This window comes from Geotrypetes seraphini, chromosome 12 (assembly GCF_902459505.1).
Source record: "Geotrypetes seraphini chromosome 12, aGeoSer1.1, whole genome shotgun sequence".
Taxonomy (NCBI): Eukaryota; Metazoa; Chordata; class Amphibia; order Gymnophiona; family Dermophiidae; genus Geotrypetes; species Geotrypetes seraphini.
The window spans coordinates 54,193,991-54,217,945 of NC_047095.1; the positions used below are offsets into that span (position 1 = coordinate 54,193,991).

General features: G+C 44.0%; 1 protein-coding gene across 1 annotated transcript in view; it reads left to right on the plus strand.

Annotated features, from left to right (window-relative positions):
• FYB2 (FYN binding protein 2) overlaps nucleotides 1–23,437 on the plus strand; it is an 84,959-nt gene extending 61,522 nt beyond the window's left edge. The window contains exons 17-22 of the mRNA XM_033916789.1: nucleotides 8,395–8,475; nucleotides 11,515–11,519; nucleotides 11,602–11,638; nucleotides 13,929–14,010; nucleotides 19,752–19,914; nucleotides 22,344–23,437. Of these exons, the coding sequence (XP_033772680.1) occupies nucleotides 8,395–8,475; nucleotides 11,515–11,519; nucleotides 11,602–11,638; nucleotides 13,929–14,010; nucleotides 19,752–19,914; nucleotides 22,344–22,387 (412 nt within the window). The 3' untranslated portion in view covers nucleotides 22,388–23,437. The remainder of the gene's footprint in view (nucleotides 1–8,394; nucleotides 8,476–11,514; nucleotides 11,520–11,601; nucleotides 11,639–13,928; nucleotides 14,011–19,751; nucleotides 19,915–22,343) is intronic.
• The last annotated feature ends 518 nt before the right edge of the window (nucleotides 23,438–23,955 follow it).

Here is a 23,955-nt window from a genome sequence, read left to right on the forward strand (position 1 = left end):
TATTGTATCAAGTTATTGTTTTGAAAAAAGAAAAGCTGGAAGAAATCAGCAGATGGATGGGAATGAAGGTTCAGTAGTGTGCGCTCTGCCCAATGACACGGGTATGTTTCATGTGTAAACTTAGCACTCGGTTTACAGCCAACAAAACAGGACGTGGACAAAATAAACCTTGACTCGGGAATTGCCAGATGGATGAATACACTTCTGTTTAGTTAGCTGGCTCACTCTTAATATGGTCATATTTAGTCTTGTCTTTACTTTTTTTTTATTTTTTTTTCTAATGCTTTGGGTGGTTGTTTGTTTGTTTTTTTTATTCTCTTTTGACAGCAGTCTTTCATCTTCGGTACCAAATTTAGGTAAGTGTCCTAACTTAATTATCATGAATGTCATTGAGATCTTATTGCTTTCTAAGATTGGTTCCAACCCAGTCAGCTGATTAACCGTTCCCCTTAACTGTATCCATGACATCTTGTTCTTCTGTCTTGCCTATTTAAATTGCAAGCTCTTTGGAGCAGGGACTGTCTTCGTAACTCTGTATAATGCTGCGTTTGTCTGGTAGCGCTATAGAAATAATTAATAGTAGTAGTAGTAGTAGTATGAAGAGTTTCAGTCTTTGGGAAGCAGAGCTGAGCTTGTGATGTCATAATGCTTCATTCCACCAATAAGAGCCAACCTCATCAGTGATGTCACAATGGCTTGATTGTCCTGTACTCCCCTCTGCCCTCCAACCCAGCCAGCTGATTAACTGTTCCCCTTAACTGTATCCATGACATCTTGTTCGTCTGTCTTGGCTGTTTAGATTGTAAGCTCTTTCGAGCAGGGACTGTCTTCTTGTTCTTTGACTCTGTACAGCGTCTTGGAGCGCTATAGAAATAATTAATAATAGTAGTAGTTTGGCTTCTATATATTAAGACAAAAATCTCTCTCTTTTTTTATTTAAGACATTTTTTTTTTTGTTTATGGATTTGCTAATTTTCAGGGACTGTATAGCACTTTAATCTTTTATGGGTATAAATTTCATGTACTGTGCATTATAAAAATAATATAATGCAGGACAGTGGTATAATGAAGGATTGTTGCACCCTTCTCCGTGCCCTTATTCACCATTCCTCTTCAAATCTTTACCACTTGCAAGCAACACCTCTTACCCGCTGCTTGCTCCAGCGTTACCCTTCCCTATGATGTCACTTCTGGTCCCTGAGACTAGGGAGGGTTGAGGCCAGTGTGAGCAGTGGGTAAGAGATGCTTCTCCCGACCAGAAAAGATTTAAAGAGGTACAAGGGAGAGAAGAGGAGTCAACACTAGAGAGTTGCGTGGGGACAGAAATCCCACCCATTCCCGCCAGGATCCTCTCTGTCCCCACCCATCCCCACAAGGAATTACCTCCATCCCTGCCCATCCCCATAAAAAGCAGCAATTACTTCTGACAGGATGATCAATTCCACAGTTTCTTTTGTGTTTGCGCTGCTGTTTTCCTTGTGGAATCTCTTTGGTGGAACCCTTTTTTTGTTTTCTGTTCAGGTAATTAACTTATAAACCCCCTTTTTTACTAAGGCTGACGTGTCCATTATATTATATGGACGAACCCTGCTTCCAAAGCCTTCCATCCCCATGGGAGTCCCATTGGCTAGAGGGGTGTCCCCATGGGAGTCCCGTGGGCCAGAGGGGGGTCCCAATGGGAGTCCCGTGGGTTAGAGGGGGATTCCCACGGGACCCCCGCGGGACCTGCGGGATTCCCACGATCCCCGTTCCCGTGCAGATCTCTAGTCAACACCCTCACTAAGGCAGTGCCCGGGATGGTCCGCACCCCCTTACTGAACCATGATGCAGGACCTTCATTAAGATGAGTTCAAAGCTTTTCAGGAAATGTACCTGCATTGCATTTTCAGCCTATGCAAATGTATTGCATATGACTGCTAGAAAACTATTCTTCTATTCAGTCCATAGGAATTGGCTTTTTTTTTTTTTTTTTTTTTTTTTTTTAACTCCAGTCGCCACTGGCAAAATAAATCTAGTTAGTCAGTGGCAGTGTCCATCTGCCCCTTAATTCTACATATGGTGCTCAAAATTGTGTGAGTGCACAATTTAATTGAAGAATAAGCCAATTAGCATCATTTGCAATTATTGGCAGTAATTGGCCTAAATTTGAATTCACATGCACATCTTTGTAGTCGATATTCTATAAAGAGGCGCAAATAACATTTTATGCTAGGATCTGAAAAGGGAGCATGGATGGGTAGGTCAGGAGTGTTCGCACAATTTGTGCTCATCTTAAAGAATAAGGCAGATCTACGCCTAATTTAGACACGATGATTTACACCAGGTTCACTTGGTGTAAATCTCACTCCTAAAATTGGGCACTAAGGGCTAGATTTGCGACCAGATTTCCCTCGGGCCCCATTCACTAACCTCTCCTGCGATCCGCTTCGAATCCGTGCATGCAAATGAGGAGAAACGTATGCAAAGTAGAAAGGAACACGATTCACCTACCAAATTTTCTGACTGGGTTGGCCGATCATCCCAAGAAGCGACTGCTGGGGACCAGTCGAAAACATTTTTCCAAGTCTCCGAAGCCCTGCTCTTTGCTGCCCTGAATCTCTCCTGTCTGCCGCCCCGATGTTCTTCTCCTGCCTGCTCTGCCCTGAATCGCCGCCCTGCTCGTCCCTGGTTTTCTCCTGCCTTCTGCCCTGAATCTCTCCTGCCCTTCCCCCACACTGCGAGCCTAAAAAGTATATAAAAAAGTAAAGTTTTAAAAATAAAAAAGTCACGGCTAGGACGGGTCTAGATGCGTGCGCAGACCATCTATAGATGGTCTACGCATGCGTCGGGATCACACACCAGCGATCCGTGCTGGCAGATGGGGGCGTTCTTGCGATCGTCCCCATCTGCATATTTGAGTTTCGAGAATCCATCGGACCTGCCCGGATCGGACACGGGTCGGTCTGAATTGGGCAGGTTCGTGAATCTAGCCTTATGGGTCTGATCCTAGCAATGGTACCGTATATTAGGCTGCGGTAGGCGCCCTACCACTGCCTAACCTGTTTTAATTGGTGTTAATTGGTGCGGTATGTGACTGCATTATTTAAAACCAATTAAAGTCATTCAAAAAATGTGTGTAGACAGGCAGTGTCGTCGCAAGGGTGAGAGGCGGGCGCCCCTCCCCTGCCCTCTTCCATGCCCCCCCCCTCACCTCCACATGCTCCTTCCCCACCCCCATCACGCTGCTTCCCTTCCCCCATATATCTAACATTCCTGGCACAAACAACCCCCAAGCTGCTATTGCATCAGCGTTGGCTTTTCCTCTTGCGTCGCTTCCTGGACCCACGCCTAAGAAATGACCTCGGAGGAAGAGCCGATGCTGGCACGACAGCGGGTTGCTGTTCGAGCCAGGAGCATTAAAGATACAGGGCAAGGGAAGCGGCGCGCACACATGGCAATGGGGGTGGGAAAGGAGCTGGGGGCGGAGAGGAAGATGGGTGCCAGTGCCCTTACCAAGATGGTGCCCGGAGTGGACAGCCCCCCCCCCTTTTACTATACCAATGTACAAAGGCGCCTAGTGACACCCAAGGTCAAAGTACATGTGTTTACACTGGAAATGACCTTGGGGGTCACTAGGCATGATTCTCGTCAAATTTAGGCCTGTAAAACATGATTGACATACAGCCGGTGCCGTTTTTGGAGGCGCCGGCCGATGTAGGCTCTGTTACTAGAATTGGGCCCTCTGAGCTATTCTATAAACGGAGCCCAACTCTGAGCGCTTAGAATTTAGATGATAGTAACTGTCCTTGAATTATCTGGATATGGTGGCGAGGAGCCAGCGCTATCAATGTATCGCACATAGTGTACTGCGCGACGCCGGCGAGGAAGAAAAGCGTCGGTGCCGGCTGACTGCCTACAGGACATGCCTCTCACGGCGACATCCTGTAGGCAGTCAGTCCGCAGCCACGCCTCTTCTCGCCGGCACCTCTCCTTCTCCGGCACCCCCCACTGGCAGCTCAGGTCCCCGTCTGGAGGGCCTTCGCACATGTGCAGAAATCAATATGGCGATGGCACGCATGCACGCGACATCATCACGTCGACGTCCGCGCCTTTCCGGGTGCCCTCCAGCTGCGGCCCGGAGTTTACTGTGCCGCCGAGTAACAACGTTTGCGGGACACTGACCCAGACAGTTGTTATATTTAGAAACTAACCACAGACACTTAAGACAACCAGTACAGCATGAAAAAAAACCTCTCAGGTATCTGTATAGATGACTGAAAATTGTCACTGCCCTTACAACGTTGGCCTTCACAGACTCCACCCCTGGGCCACCCCAGCACTATCTGGAGAGTACCACAGTAAACGCTAAAGATACTCAACTGTATTTATCCATGTAATCAGTGTTCCCGCTAAGCTGCGCTGGCGTGCGCTGGCGCACAAAATATTACATCGCAGCGCACAAGTTTCTCGTCACAGCGCACGGCGTACGGCAGATGGCAGGGCGGCGAGAGGAGAATCGGGCGAGTTGGCTCATAACTTGCTGGCGCCCGATATTTTTAGCTCACAGCGAAAAAAAGTTTGCTCACAACACCCGCCCGCTTAGAGGGAGCACTGCATGTAATGCTGCTGAATATCTAAATCAGAGGCGTTTATCCGGGGATCTAGGACAATTTACTGGGGCCGTTTCATCACAGCCATTTCGATGCGATGAACTGGGGGTGTTATGGTCTTTCAGCTCACACAGATGACGAAGGTACTGCCTGGGAAAGGTATATGATCTGAGAGGCCTGATGCTGCCTGGTTTGTAGTGCAGTAAGCGGGGGAAGGAGGAGGATGGGTGGGAGGGGGGGCTGCAGGAGGTATCCCAAGAGAGATTATTTGCTGGGCTGGCAGTCAGCAGAATATTGACATTTTATTATTTATTTGGTCTGGCGAACCTCCTTTGAAGACAACTGGCTACTAAGCAGTTCTAAGATCATAGGTACAATAAGTAGCCTACAACCTGGCTGCCCTGGGTAGGCCTGCTCTTACTATGGGAAGCTAAGCAGAGTCAGGCCTGGCTAATACCTAGAAGGGAGACCACCTGGGAATACCAGGCGCTGTAGGCTGAGGGGCCCAAGGTTGGGCAGCAGCGACACTGCGCTGGAGAAGGCGATGGCAAACCATTCCTCCGTGAACCATCACAGGGTGGATTCCTCACTGTGCATGTTGCCAGGCGTCAGTAGCCAACTCGGTGGCATCATCCATTAGAATGAGTTTTCAAGATTGAATAATACTGTGAAGTACATATTTGCAGCAAGGTCACAGTGATTTCAATTGCTTCACGCCCTTCCAAATCAGCGTTTAGAGAGATGGTGCATCTTTATATCCTGTATGTTTTTTAATATACACCCGAAGACTCATAAGACTCCTGAGGAAGGCCGAGTAGGCCGAAACATGTGCATGTCGGGTCGTTGAGTCATTAGATGAATTTTGGATGGATAAAGGCATTTGGATTTATCAGTTGAGTTGAAAGACACTTTTTTGGTGTGCACCATTCTGATTGGGACAATTCCACTTTTGTTCTGTACATATTAGTGGCATCATTCCTTTGCTGATACTTAATACACATATATGTTTGTATCTCTTTTTACTAGCGGATATATATGATGACATTGAGCCAAATCCAAATATTTTCATGTAAGTTCTCTTATTGTTTGTAAAGATGATGCTTAAGGTTGCCTTAAATGTAAGCCCTATCCTGAACTTTGCATCTAGAATACTAATCTAGAATTAGTTGATAACATGTCTCTCATCCAGATCCTATCATAAAAAGTGTGTGGGTGGGGGGGGGGGTGGTTTGGATCACAAGAAATACACTTCCCCTTCCAAATCCGCGGTTTCAGCATCCACGGATTCGGTTATTCACGATTTTAAACCAAAAAAACCATTTTAATTTTTTGGGCTATTTTAAGCCCTGTAAGCCCCCCTTAAGCCTTACCTGATGGTCTAGTGGGTTTTCAGGCAGGAGCGATCTTCCCGCTCCGTGCAGATCGCTCACAGGAAATGGCTCGAGAGACTACAGGAGCTCAAGGTAGCCATTTCCTGTGAGCGATCTGCACGGGGCAGGAACGTGGGAAGATCGCTCCTGCCCCGAAAACCTACTAGACCACCAGGTAAGGCTAAAGGGGGGGGTCTTACAGGACTTAAAATAGCCAGGGGGAAGCAGGGGTTAGGGGCAGAACCGAGCCAAATATTATTCACAGTTTTTTAATATTCGCGGACTGGCTCTGACCCTAACCCCCGCGGATACGGCGGGAGAAGTGTATATATCATTAGAAAAAAAATTTTTTATTACACCCAAGTGTAGCAGCTGATACATATATCAGTACAATGTAGGTGACATCCTGCTCAAACCTTTAATACGGACACCCTAGTTTAAAGAAAACTCTCCCAAATAATGAGTTCAGTAGAGGTCGAAGTATCATATAGAGGCGAAAGGCTCAGTACATAGAGCCTCTTATAGCATATAGGTCCTTATCCTGAATAGATCAACTGCCATATAATCACTTATGTCAAACCTCTGTCCCACCCTTGCATGTAAACTTTCTTTATATCTAACTGGAATTATAGATTAATTTTCATATCAAAAAACAAAGGGCAACAGCCTTTAATCTGAAAAAAGAAAAAAAAAATTGTATATATATATAGGAAGAAACAGCAACACTTATCTAAATGGCTGTTCGCCAGTTCCAACATTGGTGAGTGTTTCGGTCAACACCCAACGCTCCACTTTATCAAGAGCATTTCAGCCAAGACAAGCCTTCCTTGGAGGAGGGGTAGACTGGTTCATAGACAGTAACGCGGAAGACAAAGGCGCGCGCCGACAACTGAGCGCAAGATGGAGGCGCGCGCCGAAGAAAAAGACTGTTTTTAGGGGCTGCATCGGGGGTTTTTGTTGGGGAGCCCCCCCCACTTTACTTAATACATATCGCGGCGGCATTGTGGGGGGTTTGGGGGGTTGTAACCCCCCACATTTTAGTGAAAACGTAACTTTTTCCCTAAAAGCAGGGAAAAAGTTAAGTTTTCAGTAAAACCCCCCACAACGCCCCCACAACGCGGCGCAATCTGTATTAAGTAAAGTGGGGGGGTTCCCCCCACACCCCCCCATCGTAGCCCCTAAAAACAGTCTTTTTCTTCGGTGCGCGCCTCCGCGCAGTGCTCAGTTGTCTGCTCGCGTCTTTGTCCCGGCGCGCTTTTGACCTGACACCAGGTAGAGGCTGACCTTCGTGCTCATACTCTGGACACACTCCTGCTGCAATAGGAGCGCATCCAGAGTACGAGTACGAAGTTCAGCATCAGGAAGGTCTTGGCTGAAACGCTGGCACCTCTATTCCTCCCCAGTGTGTCGCGGCACACCTGAAACCTCTGGAGGCCCACAGTTTGCGGTACACTGGTCTAAATTATTTGCAAGGTTTCAGTTGATGTAAATCCTTGCGCCCTTGGCTCGAAATGCTATTCATTTTTATAAATGACACCCAACTCAGAACCTTGTTTATAGCATAGCGCTCTGTATGTTTGGGGGGTTTTTTTTTGTTTTTTTTTTTTGGGGGGGGGGGTTTTGCTGCTGTTTTTGGAGCAAAACAAAAAAAACCCACTGTGGAGTGACGATGTTCCTTAAATGGACTTTATTGAAAGGTACAATAAAATCATTCACATGAAATAAGGTAATCCACATAAAACCTAAAGGATCTAGTCCGCTAAGGACACAGGACCCAACACGGTCCGCGTTTCGACAAAAAGGCTTCTTCAGGGGTCCCTGAAGGTCCTGTAAAGGTGAATGCGTGGAAAAACTAATATGTGGAGAGCCGTTAGTGAGACGCTGTTTTTGTCGAAACGCGGGTCCTGTGTTCTTAGCGGATTAGATCCTTTAGGTTTTATGTGGATTACCTTATTTTTATGTGGATGATCTTATGTCATGTGGATGATTTTATTGTATCTTTGGAACTTTGACATTTTCAATAAAGTCCATTTAAGGAACATCGTTACTCCACAGTGTTTTTTTGGTTTCTTCTGGATTTTCTTCTATGTGGATATTTTGGGGTCAATTCTCTTTGGTTTTGGCTTGCTGTTTTTGGAGTACCATGAACTGAATCTAGCCTCTAATGTGCCTATGTGGTAAGTGCCTGCTCAGCGTGCAGGGCAAATTTTGAGGAATGCTCCTGCACTTATTCCATGGGCTTCCCACTTACCACACCATGGATTTCACACTCAGAGTGAGATAAGTGCAAAAACTTACTATAATCTAATGAGCATGCTCTAATGAAACTACATGCCAGTCTTTGGCTTGTGTGTTGCTCTTTGACTAAGTCATTCTTTGGGCGTACTGTGCTGTAAGTGGGTAAGGCTAGAGGTAATGTTCTGCTTCTTCATTAGAGAGAGAGACGCATTGAAAAACTGGAAACGAAAATTTCCTACAGCAAAAGAAAAGCAAAGAAGCTCGGAAGTATTGGACAGGTAAAAAAAAAAATATATTTGCGTGGTATGTTTCACTTTTCAGATAATTTTCTATTTATTTATTAAGAACAGAATAGAGTAAAATCTAGTACAGTATTTTTGTCTTGCTTCAGAGCTGAATGTTTAGGTCAGATTTTCTCCATACTTTCACTTGATACTATTTATGGATAATTCATTCAGTTACTGATGTACCAGTTTGACCCATCTGCGATGGGCAGACTGGATGGACCATTTGGCCTTTATCTACCATTATATTTCTAAGTTTCTATGAAAATCTAGGAGAATAAATTAAGATCTCCAGTTATCTTTATCCTAACCAAACTTTGCCTCTAGTGTGGCTATGACCCTCTGATACTAATGTGCGCTAATCGATTTTGCGTGCACTAAACGCTAACGCGTGCATGTTAGTCTATGGATGTGTTAGGGTTTAGCGTGCACAAATCGGTTAGCGCTCCTTAGTAAAAGAGGAGATATGTGTCGTTGAGTGGGACTTATTAAATTACCACACAGTTATCAACTGTGGAAACACAAATTGATGACCTGAGAAATAAATACCGTATTTTTACGACATATAGGATGTACTTTTTTCCCCTCAAAATACGCTTAAAATATGGGGTGCGTCGGTAATCAAAATTATGAGGTGAAAAATTTTCAGTCGGTCTAAAATTTCTAGTTTATATTACTATACCACAAACTGACTGAGAACAAACTCAAAAGAGTTCTTATTCTACTCAAGACCTCAAACACCCAAGGCACTACTTGGGTTCATTTTTCGTACCCTTAATGGGGTGAAGTGTTCATCATTGGTCTTTGCAGGTTTTGTTTTGGGGTTTTTTTAATACTTTTTAATTGTGGTGGACACTTAATGTAAAGAAGAGCACTTAAGTTAAAGCCCTCACTGGTGAGTTTCTTCAGGGGCTCGTGCTCCACTCCAACACAATTTTGTCCTACTATTTTAGACGTTGGAGGTGAGAGGAGCAAGCGAGGACCTCCAGCGTCTAAAATAGTACGACAAAAATGTGTTGGAGTGGAGCATGAGCCCCTGAAGAAACTCACCAGTGAGGGCTTTAACTTAAGTGCTCTTCTTTACATTAAGTGTCCACCACAATTAACTTAAGTGCTCTTCTTTACATTAAGTGTTCACCACAATTAACTTAAGTGCTCTTCTTTACATTAAGTGTTCACCACAATTAACTTAAGTGCTCTTCTTTATATTAAGGGCTCCTTTTACTAAGGTGCGTTAGCATTTTAGTGCACGCAGGATATTACCACGCGCTACGCGGCTAGAACTAATGCCAGCTCAATGCTAGCGTTAAGGTCTAGCGTGCGCGCCAATGCCCTGACGCAGCTTAGTAAAAGGAGCCCTAAGTGTCCAACACAATTAAAAAGTATAAAAATATATAAAAAAAAAAAACCTGCACAAGACTAATGATGAACACTTCACCCCAGTAAGGGTACGAAAAATGGGTGTTTGAGGTCTTGACTGGAATAAGAACTCTTGAGTTTGTTCTCAGTCAGTTTGTGATTAATCAATTGGTCACCGTATCTTAAGAAGGATATGGCAATACTTGAGAGGGTTCAGAGGAGAGCGACACAAATGATTAAAGGCATGGAAAACCTTTCATACACTGAAAGATTGGAGAGACTGGGGCTCTTCTCCCTGGAAAAGCGGAGACTTAGAGGGGACATGATAGAAACCTACAAGATCATGAAGGGCATAGAGAGAGTAGAGAGGGACAGATTCTTCAAACTTTCAAAACATAAAAGAACAAGAGGGCATTCGGAAAAGTTGGAAGGAGACAGATTCAGAACGAATGCTAGGAAGTTTTTCTTTACCCAGCGTGTTGTGGACATCTGGAATGCGCTTCCAGAGGGCGTAATAGGGCAGAGTACGGTGCAGGGGTTCAAGAAAGGATTGGACAATTTCCTACTGGATAGAGGGGTATAGATAGAGGGCTACTGCACAGATCCTAGACCTGTTGGGCCACCGCGTGGGCGGACTGCTGGGCACGATGGACCTCAGGTCTGACCCAGTGGAGGCATTTCTTATGTTAAACGGTTTTTCCATAGACAGTGTGGATCATTATATTAATATACCGTCATGTTGTTTCTGCTCTCTCTTGGACGTTGCAAGATTTCACAAGTACGCACCGCACATGTGCGTCATGCTTCTGCTCTTGGATGCTGACTGTTCTGTAGAACAGTACTTTGAACTTGGTAGATTTGTCCAGAACAACTAGGGAGATGCCTAGGACCGCCTAGGTTCGCCTAAGTCTACTGCCTAGCCTTAGGCGGGCTTGCAGGCTTCCCTAGGCTCCTGCAAGCGCCTTTAACATAGGCGGCCTGCCTGGAGAGCATTTTTTTTTTTTTGTAAACGTGTGTCCCGATTGGCTGATTAGACAGCTGTAGGATGCCTACAGCTGCCTCCAATCGGGACACAGTTTACAGAATCTGGGTCTGAATGTCTGAGGCTAATTTTACCTAGAACTGTCAGCGTTGAATAAAAAGCTGACCTCCGTGGGCTGAATATTACCCCCTAAGTGGCAATATAGCCAATATCAATTTAAAATGTTCACATAAGCAGTAGAAACATGCATGGTCAAAAAACATTTAGTTAATTTTTGCTTTAAAAGAAGCTTTTTGCTATTTTTGTATGTTTAGTGTGTATTTTTTTCACACATTTCGCCTTATTTTTATTTTTGTTCACGTTGTATGCCCACAGGAACTTTTTGTGTGTGCAAGTGTAACTGTACACACTTGAATGTGTAGGTACGCTGTCACATATATGAGCAATTAGCACACATTTTAAATGTTTGTACTGTATACCCTTACAAACTGAATGAGTGCTCACAATGCACATGGCCTTACCTTGAACCTACTGCAGAGGGACAAATTAATAATATGTTTATACCTTTTATTGATAGGTTGAAGTTAACCATTTAAGATTTCGACAAAATCACACAAAATTGAGAAAAAGCCTAAACGCTTTCTTTCTTTCTTTCTTTTTTTCCTTTAAATTTCATGCTGCCTGGAAATCAGTGAAGGTAAGTTAACATTTTACAAATGGCAAAATGGTTTCTCTTATTAATGAAAATGTTACACCAACTTTGCCTTTTCTTTCTTTAGAAACCTGGTATGCAGATGTCAACACGCCCATATCCAGGTATTACGTCGCTTCTGGTAGAAATCTGTATTTTTAATATGCTTAGCAGAAATGCATTCAGCCTCTAATTTGTGCTTTGAGCCTCATTCAAGAAGTCATTAACTAATAGCTTATGTTATTTGTCATGAGGCACTTGTCGTTCGTATTCAGTTTACTTCCATTTTTCTGCCTCTTATCTCAAATCTATCTTTCCAGCTCTTCCCCTCTCCTCCATACATGTGCACCATCTCTTCCCTCTTTTCTTTTCTTCCCCTTCCCTCCTTCCATGTGCACCATCTCTTCTCTCTCCCCCTTCCCTCCTTCCATGTGCACCATCTCCTCCCTCCTTTTCTCCTTCCCTACTTCCATGTGCCACCTTCTCTTCCCGCCTTTTCTCATTCCATCCTTCCATGTGCCACCATCTCCTTCCTCTCTGCCCCTCCCATTCAGCATCTTTCCCTTCTTTTTCCTTTCCCCCCCCCACCTCCCCTCAGTTTCATCAGATGTTCTCCTCACCCAGTTCCGAAGCTCCTTTCACCACAAAACCTACATGGTCGCCGGCATGGGAGTAATTCTCTTGTGCTGCCTACAGCTTCCTCTGCAGCATTCCTTTGCTGTGGTCTGCCCAATCAGAAACAGGAAGTTGCTTCGAAAAGGGGTGGACCAAGGCAAAAGAACAATACAAAGGAGACCATGGCAGCGTTGGAGAATTGAAGAACAGTGGCTTAGGCACTTTAGTTCTTCATTACCTGCTCCCCCTGTTACAGACGGACGTTGCACTTACAGGTCCAGGACTCGGGAAGCCGACACTCTGTGCTGGTGAAGGGCCTTGAGCGTCTGCACATGTTCAAGGCTTGCTGGACTCCCTTCAAGAATCCCAAAGCCGCCCTGTTTTGTTTTTATTGTATTTTTGCATAAGCAATCAAGTCATATGGACTCCTGAGGAAGGCATACCACCAAAACACAGACCGTGTTGGGTCCTCTTCAAAGTTTTATCCCTTGTGTTTCATATATTTTTGTTAAAGTATATTTTGCGAGCATTGTCATCTTGTGTCTTTCCTGCAGTCATCCCAGTACGTTTTGTTTTAATCCACTCTTTCTGTTTGTGGACTTTAGGATGTGCAAGGGTACATCAAGGGGCAATTAAAATGGGAGTGGAGAGGCTAGGGGGTTGGGCTAATTTTTAAAATATGTTGAGGCAATAACACTGGCCAACACTCATTTTGGTGCCTCAAATGTTAGATCTTAAGAAAGCACACTGGCTTCCAGTAGTACATCGAATACTATTTAAACAATGTTTACTCATCTTTAAAGCTTTAGAACATAAAACTCCAGCCTTTATATTTAGACTTTTGATACCTTACACTACCTCTAGATCTCTTAGATCTCAAGACCAACACCTATTAGTAATTCCTTCACTAAAAGTTATTAACACAAGGCGTAATACAATCTTTTCTATAACAGCCCCTCAATCTTGGAACAACTTTCCACTGTACCTAAGACAAGAAAAAAACCTGGCAAAATTTAAGTCTGAACTTAAAAGTTTTCTATTTATAGATGCCTTCAATGATTAATTCTTTCGCATTCTTAATTTAATTAATAGGTCAATTGTCTTTGTTTCCCTTCCTAATGTTTTTCCCTTGAATTAATGATTTTAATATTGAATGTAACCATTAAATAATTTTCCTTTTGTTTCATTATAATTAGTAGAAATACCCTCTAAATGTACTGTAATTTGTATATATAAGATTATCATTTTTTAATTTAATAATTGTAAGTATGTTACCAAAAATTTTATTTACTTGTACATCGCCTTGAATTTTGAATAGGCGATAAATCAAATTACTTAATAAACTTGAAACTTGATCTGTTTCTGGGTATATTTGACCTTGTGGATTCCAAAAATGGCCCTAGTGTTCTCCTATTAGCTCTAGTTTTTGAGATACAGAACATGTGCCAAATACCACTCTTCACCCATTAAAAAATCAGGCTGTTTTAATGTAGTGTTTAATATCTTTTAAGCATGATGGAAACATATTAAAAATTAAAAGAAGTGTACAACATGAAAATCTACTTATGTCATACCAAAAGCACGTTTATGGTACAAACTTTCCAGTCATTCGACACACAAGAAGCTCCTTTTGTAAGACTTTCAAGAGTGGGATCTGCCAGGACAATCCCACATATGATTCCAACAATAGTTTGCCATCATGTGAGCATCCCATCTTCCTTTGTGTGTCTAAGTGCTTTGAAAATGAGCCCCATAGTCTTCAAAAGATCTTCTTATATGTTTGTCTATTTTTCCCCACAGAAATGTCTTCAAAAATATGTTGGAAAAAGAAAAGAATAAGAAAATGACAAAAGAAGAGAAGTTGTTCAGAGAAAAGTTTGAGGTAGCTCTTTTTTTCTTTCTTTTTCTCTGTCTTTCTCTGTCTCTTTCTTTCTCTCTCTCTCTTTCTTTCTCTCTCTTTCTTTCTTTCTCTCTCTCTCTCTTTCTTTCTTTCTCTCTTTCTTTCTCTTTCATAAGAACATAAGAAGTTGCCTCCACTGGGTCAGACCAGAGGTCCATCCTGCCCAGCGGTCCGCTCCCGCGGCGGCCCATCAGGTCCGCGACCTGTGAAGTGGTTACTGATCATTTCTATAACCTACCTCAAGTTCTATCTGTACCCCTCTATCCCCTTATCCTCCAGGAACCTATCCAAACCCTTCTTGAAACCCTGTATAGAGTTCTGGCTTATCACCTCCTCCGGAAGCTTGTTCCATGTGTCCACCACCCTCTGGGTAAAAAAGAACTTCCTAGCATTTGTTCTAAACCTGTCCCCTTTCAATTTCTCCGAGTGACCCCTAGTGCTTGTGGCTCCCCACAGTTTGAAGAATCTGTTTTTATTCACTTTCTCTATGCCCTTTAGGATTTTGAAGGTTTCTATCATGTCCCCTCTAAGTCTCCTCTTCTCCAGAGAGAACAGCCCCAGCGTTTTTAACCTGTCAGCGTATGAGAAATTTTCCATACCTTTTATAAGTTTAGTCGCCCTCCTCTGCACTCCCTCGAGTACTGCCATATCCTTTTTGAGGTACGGCGACCAGTATTGAACACAGTACTCCAGGTGCGGGCGCACCATTGCGCGATACAGCGGCATGATGACTTCCTTCGTCCTGGTTGTGATACCCTTTTTGATGATGCCCAGCATTCTGTTTGCTTTTTTTGAGGCTGTCGCACACTGCGCCGATGGTTTCAGTGATGTGTCAACCATCACCCCCAGATCCCTTTCAAGGTTACTCACCCCTAGCCGTGTTCCCCCCATTTTGTAGCTGAACATCGGGTTCTTTTTCCCTACATGCATGACTTTGCATTTCTCTACGTTAAAACTCATTTGCCACTTATTTGCCCAGTCTACCAGTCTCGTTAGGTCCCTTTGCAGGTTTTCACAGTCTTCCGTGTTCCTAACCCTGCTGCAGAGTTTGGTGTCATCAGCAAATTTGATAACCTCACATTTTGTCCCGGTCTCCAGATCGTCAATAAATATATTAAACAATAGAGGTCCCAGCACTGACCCTTGTGGAACTCCGCTCGTGACCCATTGCCAGTCTGAATATTGGCCCTTTACTCCAACCCTCTGTTTCCTGCCTGCCAACCAGTGTTTGATCCATCGGTAGATATCCCCTTGCACCCCGTGGTTCCACAGCTTTTTTAATAGCCGTTCGTGAGGTACCTTGTCGAAGGCTTTTTGGAAGTCAAGGTAAATGATGTCTATGGATTCCCCCTTATCTATCTGGTTGTTTATTCCCTCGAAGAAGTACAGCAAGTTTGTGAGGCACGACCTTCCCTTGCAGAAGCCATGCTGGCTCGCCTTCAGTTGTCCATTTTTTTCTATGTGTTCGCAGATTGTGTCCTTTATCATTGCTTCCATCATCTTTCCCGGAACAGAGGTCAAGCTCACAGGCCTGTAGTTTCCCGGGTCACCCCTTGATCCCTTCTTAAAGATGGGCGTGACATTTGCTATTTTCCAGTCCTCTGGGATCTCCCCAGTTTTTAGGGAGAGGTTACATATTTGGCGAAGTGTCTCTGCTATTTCGTTTCTCAGTTCTTTTAGTACCCTTGGGTGGATGCCGTCCGGGCCTGGTGATTTGTCGCTTTTCAGTCTATCTATCTGTCTGAGGACATCCTCTTTGCTTACCTCTAGTTGTACCAGCTTTTCGTCGTGTTCCCCGTTTATAATCACCTCGGGTTCTGGGATATTGGATGTGTCCTCTCTGGTGAAGACCGACGAGAAGAATTTGTTTAACCTGTCAGCTATCTCTTTTTCCTCCTTTATCGCTCCTTTCCTGTCTCCGTCGTCCAGTGGTCCCACTTCCTCTCTGGCTGGTTGTTTCCCTTTGACATACCTGAAGAAGGGTTTGAAGTTTCTTGCTTCTCCTGCCAGTCTTTCCTCATATTCTCTCTTTGCTTTCCTGACCTCTCGATGGCATTCTTTCTGGTGCCTTTTGTGCTCTTCCTGGTTCTCCTTTGTTGGTTCCTTTTTCCATTTCTTGAAGGATGATTTCTTGTCGCTTATCGCCTTATTAACTGCAGTTGTTATCCATGCTGGGTTTCTAGTTCGATTTTTTTTGCACCCTTTCCTGAACCTTGGGACGCACAGGTCCTGTGCCTCAAGCACTGTGCCTTTAAGCAGTGTCCAGGCTTCCTTTACGGTTTTCAGCTTCCCTGAGCTGTAGCTGAGCTTTTTTCCTACCATTTTCCTCATGTCATTGTAGTTTCCTTTTCTGAAGTTGAGTGCTGTCGTTGTGGTTCTTTTCACCTTTGATGTTCCCATGTTTAATTTGTACTGGATCATGTTGTGATCGCTGTTCCCTAACGGTGCTAGTACCACCACTTCCTTTGCAGGTCCTTCTAGCCCGTTGAGGATTAGGTCTAGAGTGGCATCCCCTCGTGTTGGTTCGGTGACCAGCTGCTCCATGAAACAGTCTCTTATCACCTCTATGAATTTAGTTTCTCTCGTGCAATTTGAGTGCCCAGTGTCCCAATCTATTCCCGGATAGTTGAAATCCCCCATAACCACCACCCTTCCACTTTTGCACACCTGCCTCAGTTCGGCCTCCAGGTCTAGGTCGTTTGCTTCTGGCTGTCCTGGTGGGCGATAGTAAAGTCCCAATTTGATGTCAGCTCCTTCCCCTCCTGTTAGCTTAACCCATAGTGACTCCAGACTGTCTGCCCTTATTGTTGTTTCTGATCTGGATGAAGGAATGTAGTCCTTTATATACAGTGCTATTCCTCCCCCCTTTTTGTGCACCCTGTCCCTCCTGTAGAGTTTGTACCCTGGCAGGGCCACATCCCATTTGTTGTCCTCTGTCCACCATGTCTCTGTGATTCCTATTATGTCTAGGTCCTTATTTCTGGCTATAACTTCTAGCTCCCCCATTTTAGTCCTTAGGCTCCTAGCGTTTGTATATAGGCACTTTAAGTCCCGGTTAGTTACCTTTTCTTTTGGGTTTACTCTTGATTTGATGCTCCTGCTGGTCTCCTCACGGGCTACTTCCTGTGGTGTGTCTATCCCGTCCTCCGCTCGCTTCTTTGATCTTTGATAGTCCTCTGGTCCCTGTACTGTATCCTTGGGTTTATGTCCATAAAGTGTCCATTTTGCCTCTAGCCCACTATCTTCCTTTCCTGTTTCAGTATCCTTGTTCGATACTGTGGTCCGATGTGTCGAGGTCAGATCGATTCTCGGCTTTCCCCTTGTTATCAGTTTAAAGTCATGTCTATGCAGGTCTGGATGTTACGTGCCAGCATCCTCGTCCCAGCCGTGCTCAAATGCAGTCCGTCTTTCCTGTAGAGCTTGTTTTTCCCCAGGAAGGTTGACCAGTTCCGTACAAAGAGGAAACCTTCCTCGTCACACCATTGCCTCAGCCATCCATTTGTTGCTTGCAGCTCGGTCTGCCTCCTCGCATCTGCCCTTGGCACTGGCAGGATCTCTGAAAAGGCTATCTTCCCTGTCCTCAGCTTCAGCTTCCTCCCCAGAATCTTAAAATGCTCGGTCAGTGTAGTCATGTTGAAATTTTTTCTGCTGACGTCATTGGTTCCAACGTGGATTATCACTGCTGTTTCCTCTGTCTCAGCTCCCTCCATGATTCTCTCAATCCTGTCGGAGATGTCCTTTGTCCTCGCCCCTGGGAGACATGTCACTAGGCGATCCGCTCTGCCTCCCGCTATGTGACTGTCCACCTCTCTCAGGATTGAGTCTCCCACCACGATAGCAGATTTTCCTCTCCTCAGCTTCCTCCTGGGTCTCAGGTCTGTGTCGTTGATTGGGTTCTCCAATCCTTCCTTCTCCTGATTTGTTTCTCCGCTTTCTCTCTTTCTTTCTTTCTCTTTCTCTCTCTCTTCCTCTGTCTCTCATTTAAGTAAAGGTAAATGAGAGTTTTGAACATACCTAATCAGCAAACTGCATCTCTCCTTATCTTATTTATTTTGGAAAAGCAGCAAATCTCTGTGTATCTGTACATCTAAGCAAAATAAGCACGGGCAGCTCAGAAATTTAATTTGAAAGGAGGGGGGGGGGGGGGAGGAACCAGATAGTCATCGTAGAAATAGACCCGAGAAGAAAACTGCCAAAATGATGACCAGACTCACTACAGTAGGCAATTTATCTTGTCTATATCTGGATGGTATGGCTGGTAGATGAATGCCTTTGGCATCGCTTTCAAATAGGCCTTTGTTTTTTAACCCCTTGTGGCCCACAGGCTTTGTATCGTGTGTATGGCCACCTTCTCTTGTACCCGCCTCATCTATATCAGGTAATGAGCCCAGCTTCAGGGAATGGCAGTTGGGTGCTCGGCTCATCAATCACGCCCAAATGTTCTTTCTTTGCAGTAACTGCCCCTTTTGGCTGTATAGTAAATAACCTGGAAGCTCTGTCCATGTAGGAATGTTATCAAGAGACATAATAAATTTCACTGCATAGGATGTGTGTCCTATTTTTCTTCTGGGCAAATACCTCCCATGACCGATTTCTGACTTTTTTTGGATTGCAGGCTGCCTCTTTCCTCTTCTGTATTACCGTTCCCTCTGTGTGTTAGGGGGGAAAAAAAGGACTTTGGCATGAGGGCTGGCAAAGACACCTAGAACTTATGCAGGTTTGGATAATTATTCAGTTCCCTACCTGCATAACTAAGTTAGGACTGCTATTTAATAATAATAATTCTTTTATACTGCACTACTATAATTTCTAAGCGGTTTACATCAAAGACGACTGTGCGTTCAGTGAGGCAGAATGTTTTATTGCTAGTGCCCGCATAAATAACAAACTTGATAGACACATGCACTCACTCACACTCTCACTCATTAACACACATACTAACACGCATGTGCACACACTATATCCACTCCTACCCGAGAATTCTCAAGCATCATTCTGACCTCATAAGCACATTTAAATTAATCCCCTTATTTTCTTAGTCCTGCTACTCTGTCTCATCCATCTATATGCTCCATCTGTGCTTACACCCTATGCTGCCTATTAAAATGTTTTACCATGTATTATGTCAACATTGTAATGTAGCATACTATGCCATACTTTGTCATTTCAATATTTTGACTGCTGTAATTGGCTATTGCTTATGTTTCACTTATTCTTGCTGTACACCGCTTGGAGTGCATTCCTTCAAAAATGTGGTAAATTTTTTAAAAAAAACTTCAGGGCCCACCCCAGCTCTGCCCAGACAGGGCTGTGGCAATCAGAGAAGGGTGTTCAGTGGCTTTGCACAGCAAAGTGCTGCAGATTTATCGTGCTCAGTCTCTCCTGCCTTGTTAAACTCTTTCAAATTCTGAGCCCTAAGTCTCTGCTTCTCCGTATTCAGCCATGATGTTCTGAGAAACGACCCTCCTGCATAGGGATACCAGATATCTGTCAAAACCCAGACATATCTTCTCTTTAGAGAACTGTCCAGCTGTTCGGACCGACTTTCCAAAACCCAGCAGTTTTCCTGGAAAGTTCTGGCCGTGTCTGGAGGGCCTCTGAGCATGCGTGGAGGCCCCCCCTCCCCCCCCCAATTATCATTTCCTAAGAATTGGAGAGCTGCTGGACCAGGGAGTCATAGAAAGAAAACTTAATTTGATGCTGCATATTTCTCATCCTTCTAGTATACGAAAAATATTGTTGTCATCAATATTGCAACAGTAGACTCTTCCGTGAGTACCTTGAAGAGAGGGAAACTTGACTTACGAATTACACAAGGAGAAACCCTGGACGTCATTGACATTACGGACAACAATCAAATTATTTGTCGAAACTCTGAAGGCAAATGTGAGTTGACAGAAATTGCCTATTCCCTGATGATTTTTTCTGCCAATCTGCATTTCCTTTTGTTTCAGGTGCTTTTGGAGGGGGAGGGGAAGGGGGAGGATCATTGTTTTTAACTTGATTTAGGACAGAGATCTCAAAGTCCCTCCTTGAGGGCCGCAATCCAGTCGGGTTTTCAGGATTTCCCCAATGAATATGCATTGAAAGCAGTGCAGGCACATAGATCTCATGCATAGTCATTGGGGAAATCCTGAAAACCCGACTGGATTGCGGCCCTCAAGGAGGGACTTTGAGACCCCTGGTTTAGGAGGTCACATCTGTATGAGGCCAGTCTTCCTTCCATGCCTGAGCAGGAGGAGGGTGAACCATTATAGTATCCACTCTTTCCCTTTTCCTCACAGTTAGGGTTATCATACTTGGTGAAAACCTGAACATGTCCTCTTTTTAGAGGACTGTCTGGGCGCCTGTAGGGATTTCCAAAACCCGGCAGCTTTTCGGAAATCCTGAGCCTGGAGGCCACGTCACTCTGGAGGCCTTTGTGCATGCGTGGCCATCACCGTGATGTCATATGCACACACGCATGTGTGTGACATTGCGTTGACATCTGCGCATGCACGAAAGCTTCCAAATGCGGCCTTCAAGCTCAGGGAGGATCGTGTGGGGGCGGGGCTGGGGAGGAATGAGGCAGAATGGGTGGAACAGGGCGGGGCCAGGCATCCTCTTTTTTTTCAAAGAGGAAATCTGGCAACCCTGCTCTCGGTGAGATCAGCTATTAGCCTTCATAGGTAACTACTATGAACTTTTAAGTTTTTACCCCTGGTAAGGTTCCACCATTCTTCCTCTTTAATATAGTCTGCAATCCAGCCAGTGATGATATTGTATGCCAAGCTACAGTCTGTAAGTACAGAAAAATCTGTATTGAATAAGGCTCTTCATCTTAACTTAAGTCTCTTGCTGGACTTTCATGGCAGCTGCAAGTGCTGGGATATTTAATTTATTCATTTATTCAGTTTTCTATACTGTTCTCTCAGGAGAGCTCAGAACAGTTTATATGAATTTATTCAGGTCCTCAAGCATTTCCCCTGTCTGTCCTGGTGGGCTCACAATCTGGCTAATGTACCTGGGGCAATGGGGGGATTAAGCGACTTACCCAGGGTCACTAGGAGCAGTGTGGATTTGAACCCACAACCTCAGGGTGCTGAAGCCGTAGCTTTAACCACTGCACCACTCTAGAAATCAAAGTATTGTAAAAGTGAGCCAAGTATAGGATAATCAAGCCATTGTGACATCACTGATGAGATTGGCTCTTATTGGTGGAATGAGGCATTATGATGTCACAATACCAGCTCTGATTATGAGAGGCTGAGACTTTTCACATTATATATTTATTTATTCAGTTTCCTATAGTGTTCTCCCAGGTGAGCTCAGAACAGTTTAAATGAGTTTATTCAGGTCCTCAAGCATTTTCCCTGTCTGTCTTGGTGGGCTCACAATCTGGCTAATGTACCTGGGGCAATGGGGGGATTAAGTGACTTGCCCAGAGTTACAAGGAGCAGCGTGGGTTTGAACCCACTACCCCAGGGTGCTGGGGCTGTAGCTTTAACCTCACAACTTTAGTCCACTCTGTACTGCAACAGTCCGAATCTGAAAACCATGGATTGTGGATCCTTTCTGGAGTCCTGCAACCATAAACCCTGAATGTAGCCACCAGGTGGCGCTCTTACGTGAAGTCAACCTCATCAGCATCTCTAGTCAACCCTGGGAGTTGTAGACCTGCCCTGTGGATGCACAAAGGGATTCTCTGTAGCTGCTACTGATCACTGAAGCAGCCATCAAGAATCCTATGCTAATGCATTACAAGGAGCTCATTAGTGTTCTAATGAGCCCTCTGTATAATGCACAGCAGGGGAAATGTGTTGTTTGTTATGCAAACTTTAATGGCAGGGACTGAGCTGTCTAGCCTTACTTGCTGATTGGCTCAGGCACTGACAGGAAATTAAGGCTATTATAGGAGACCCTGCTGTTAAAAGTCCCAACGCTAGTTTAAAAAAAAAAAAAAAAATACCCCACCAGCCTGGGACCCCCAACATCCCCCCTCCCACCACACACCTGTAACTTTTGGTTGAAAATCCAACAGGAGGGATGCTCATTCCCTCCTGCCGGCAGGCCCACCACTTCAAAATGACAAGCCTTCTCCTTCCCAGTGCATCCCTCCTGCCAGATTTTCAACCACAAGGTACAGGGCTGTGTGTGGGGGGGGGGGAGGGGGAGGGGGAGGGGGGGATATCAGGGGTTCCTGGCCAGCAGGAGGGGGATCCTTCAGGCAGAAGAGAGTGAGAAGTATGCATCGAGTTTGAATCCCCACTTCCTATGAAAAACTGGGTAAAAGGATATTCGGTGGCAGATTCCATCTCTCTGTATTTCTTTTTCAGATGGATATGTGTCGGTGGAGCATTTGACCTTCTTGGAAGGCTGAAGTCAGAACTGTGGATTCAAGCTGATCTCTGCAATATACTTTTCCAACTGGCGAAAATTGCACTTAAATGTTAATTAAAACTTTGTATTTTTGACTTGGCTATTTATACTGAGTTTGGCTCGGCTTACATTGCAGTTAATATGTTCCTTCGGCGTGTATGGATTTTCTGTCGCACAACTCAAAATTTATAGAGCGTCGGTGTATGAAATCCTGATTAGGAAGTTGATATTTTTCTGAGCTGGTACAGGTCACACCGAATAACCTCTGACATGAATGTAGAAATACAGCCATAATAAATGGACCTCTGCTTTAATATTGCTGTGTTCCAAGAGAGGGTTAGAATGCTACAGAGACTCAACTTTTCTGTTTTTAACTTATAAAAATGATCCATAATATGAAGCCAGTAAAATTCAGAATCGTAGAGAAACACTTTTAAGCTCTCTTTAGAAAAGAAAGCAAAAAAAAAAGTCCAGGTAATTCACTTTAAATTTTGTATGTAAGAAATTCCATTAGATTATTGCACCTTTTCTCAAACAATATGTACATTAAATTGCAACGTTTACAGCTCCTAGAACTCTTGAACATATGTGTTACCTTTTCTGCTTCCTATTTAGAAGCTAAAGTTCAATGCATTTGTTAAATATTCTTAGATTTCCATTATAAGTTCCAAACATTAAGGTGGTACAGGCTTGGTCTGTATCCATAACATATATCTCCATAAATATTTATTGTAACAGGACCATGTAAAGTTGTTGGGGAAGGAAATAAATTGAACGTTTTAGGGGTTTTTTTGTGTCTGCATTATAAAGTGCATCTGCCATTTTTGAATTAAAAATCCATTCTAGTCAATTATAACAGATGCAGTAACATTTATTTCAAAGCACTTAAAATGTACTTTGATACAGAGAAAAAAAAAAAAGTGAGAATTAATTGGTTTGTCGTCCTGGTTTTCATATCACCAGGGAAGGGGGAAGGTTTGTGTATGTGAGGCACATTTATTTTCGTATTGTTTCCATTGTTGCTCTCTTCAAATAAAATCTTCGTCCTGGATCTCTGTGTGCGGATTTCATGAAACAAGAATATGTAAGAATTTACGTAGGAAAATGTGTTTCAAGTTCTTTGCAATCATTTTTCATTAAAAAAAAATTGTCAACTGTGGTATCGGGCCTAAGCCGGGGTTAGATGACCATGATCCTTGAGGGCCACAACCAAGTCAGGTTTTCAAGATTTCCACAACAAATAATCAGCACATTGCATACAATGGAAGCAGTGCAGGCAAATCAATTTTACACATATTCATTGTGGAAATCTTTATAACCTAATTAGGTTGTGGCTCTCAGGAAGCAAGGTTGCCCTCCCTTGATTTAAGATATTAATAAGAAGTTGCCTCCGCTGGGTCAAGTCTATGTGTGTCATTTATAGAATACTGAGTAAGGGCAGTTATGTGTGAAACTGCCAATTATTGCCAAATCTATATGCTAATTGGCCTCAACACCAATCTATTAAGTTATGCAAGCAGCTGACCTTATTCAGTAAGCTATATGCACAAATTTGCACGCTCATTGGAA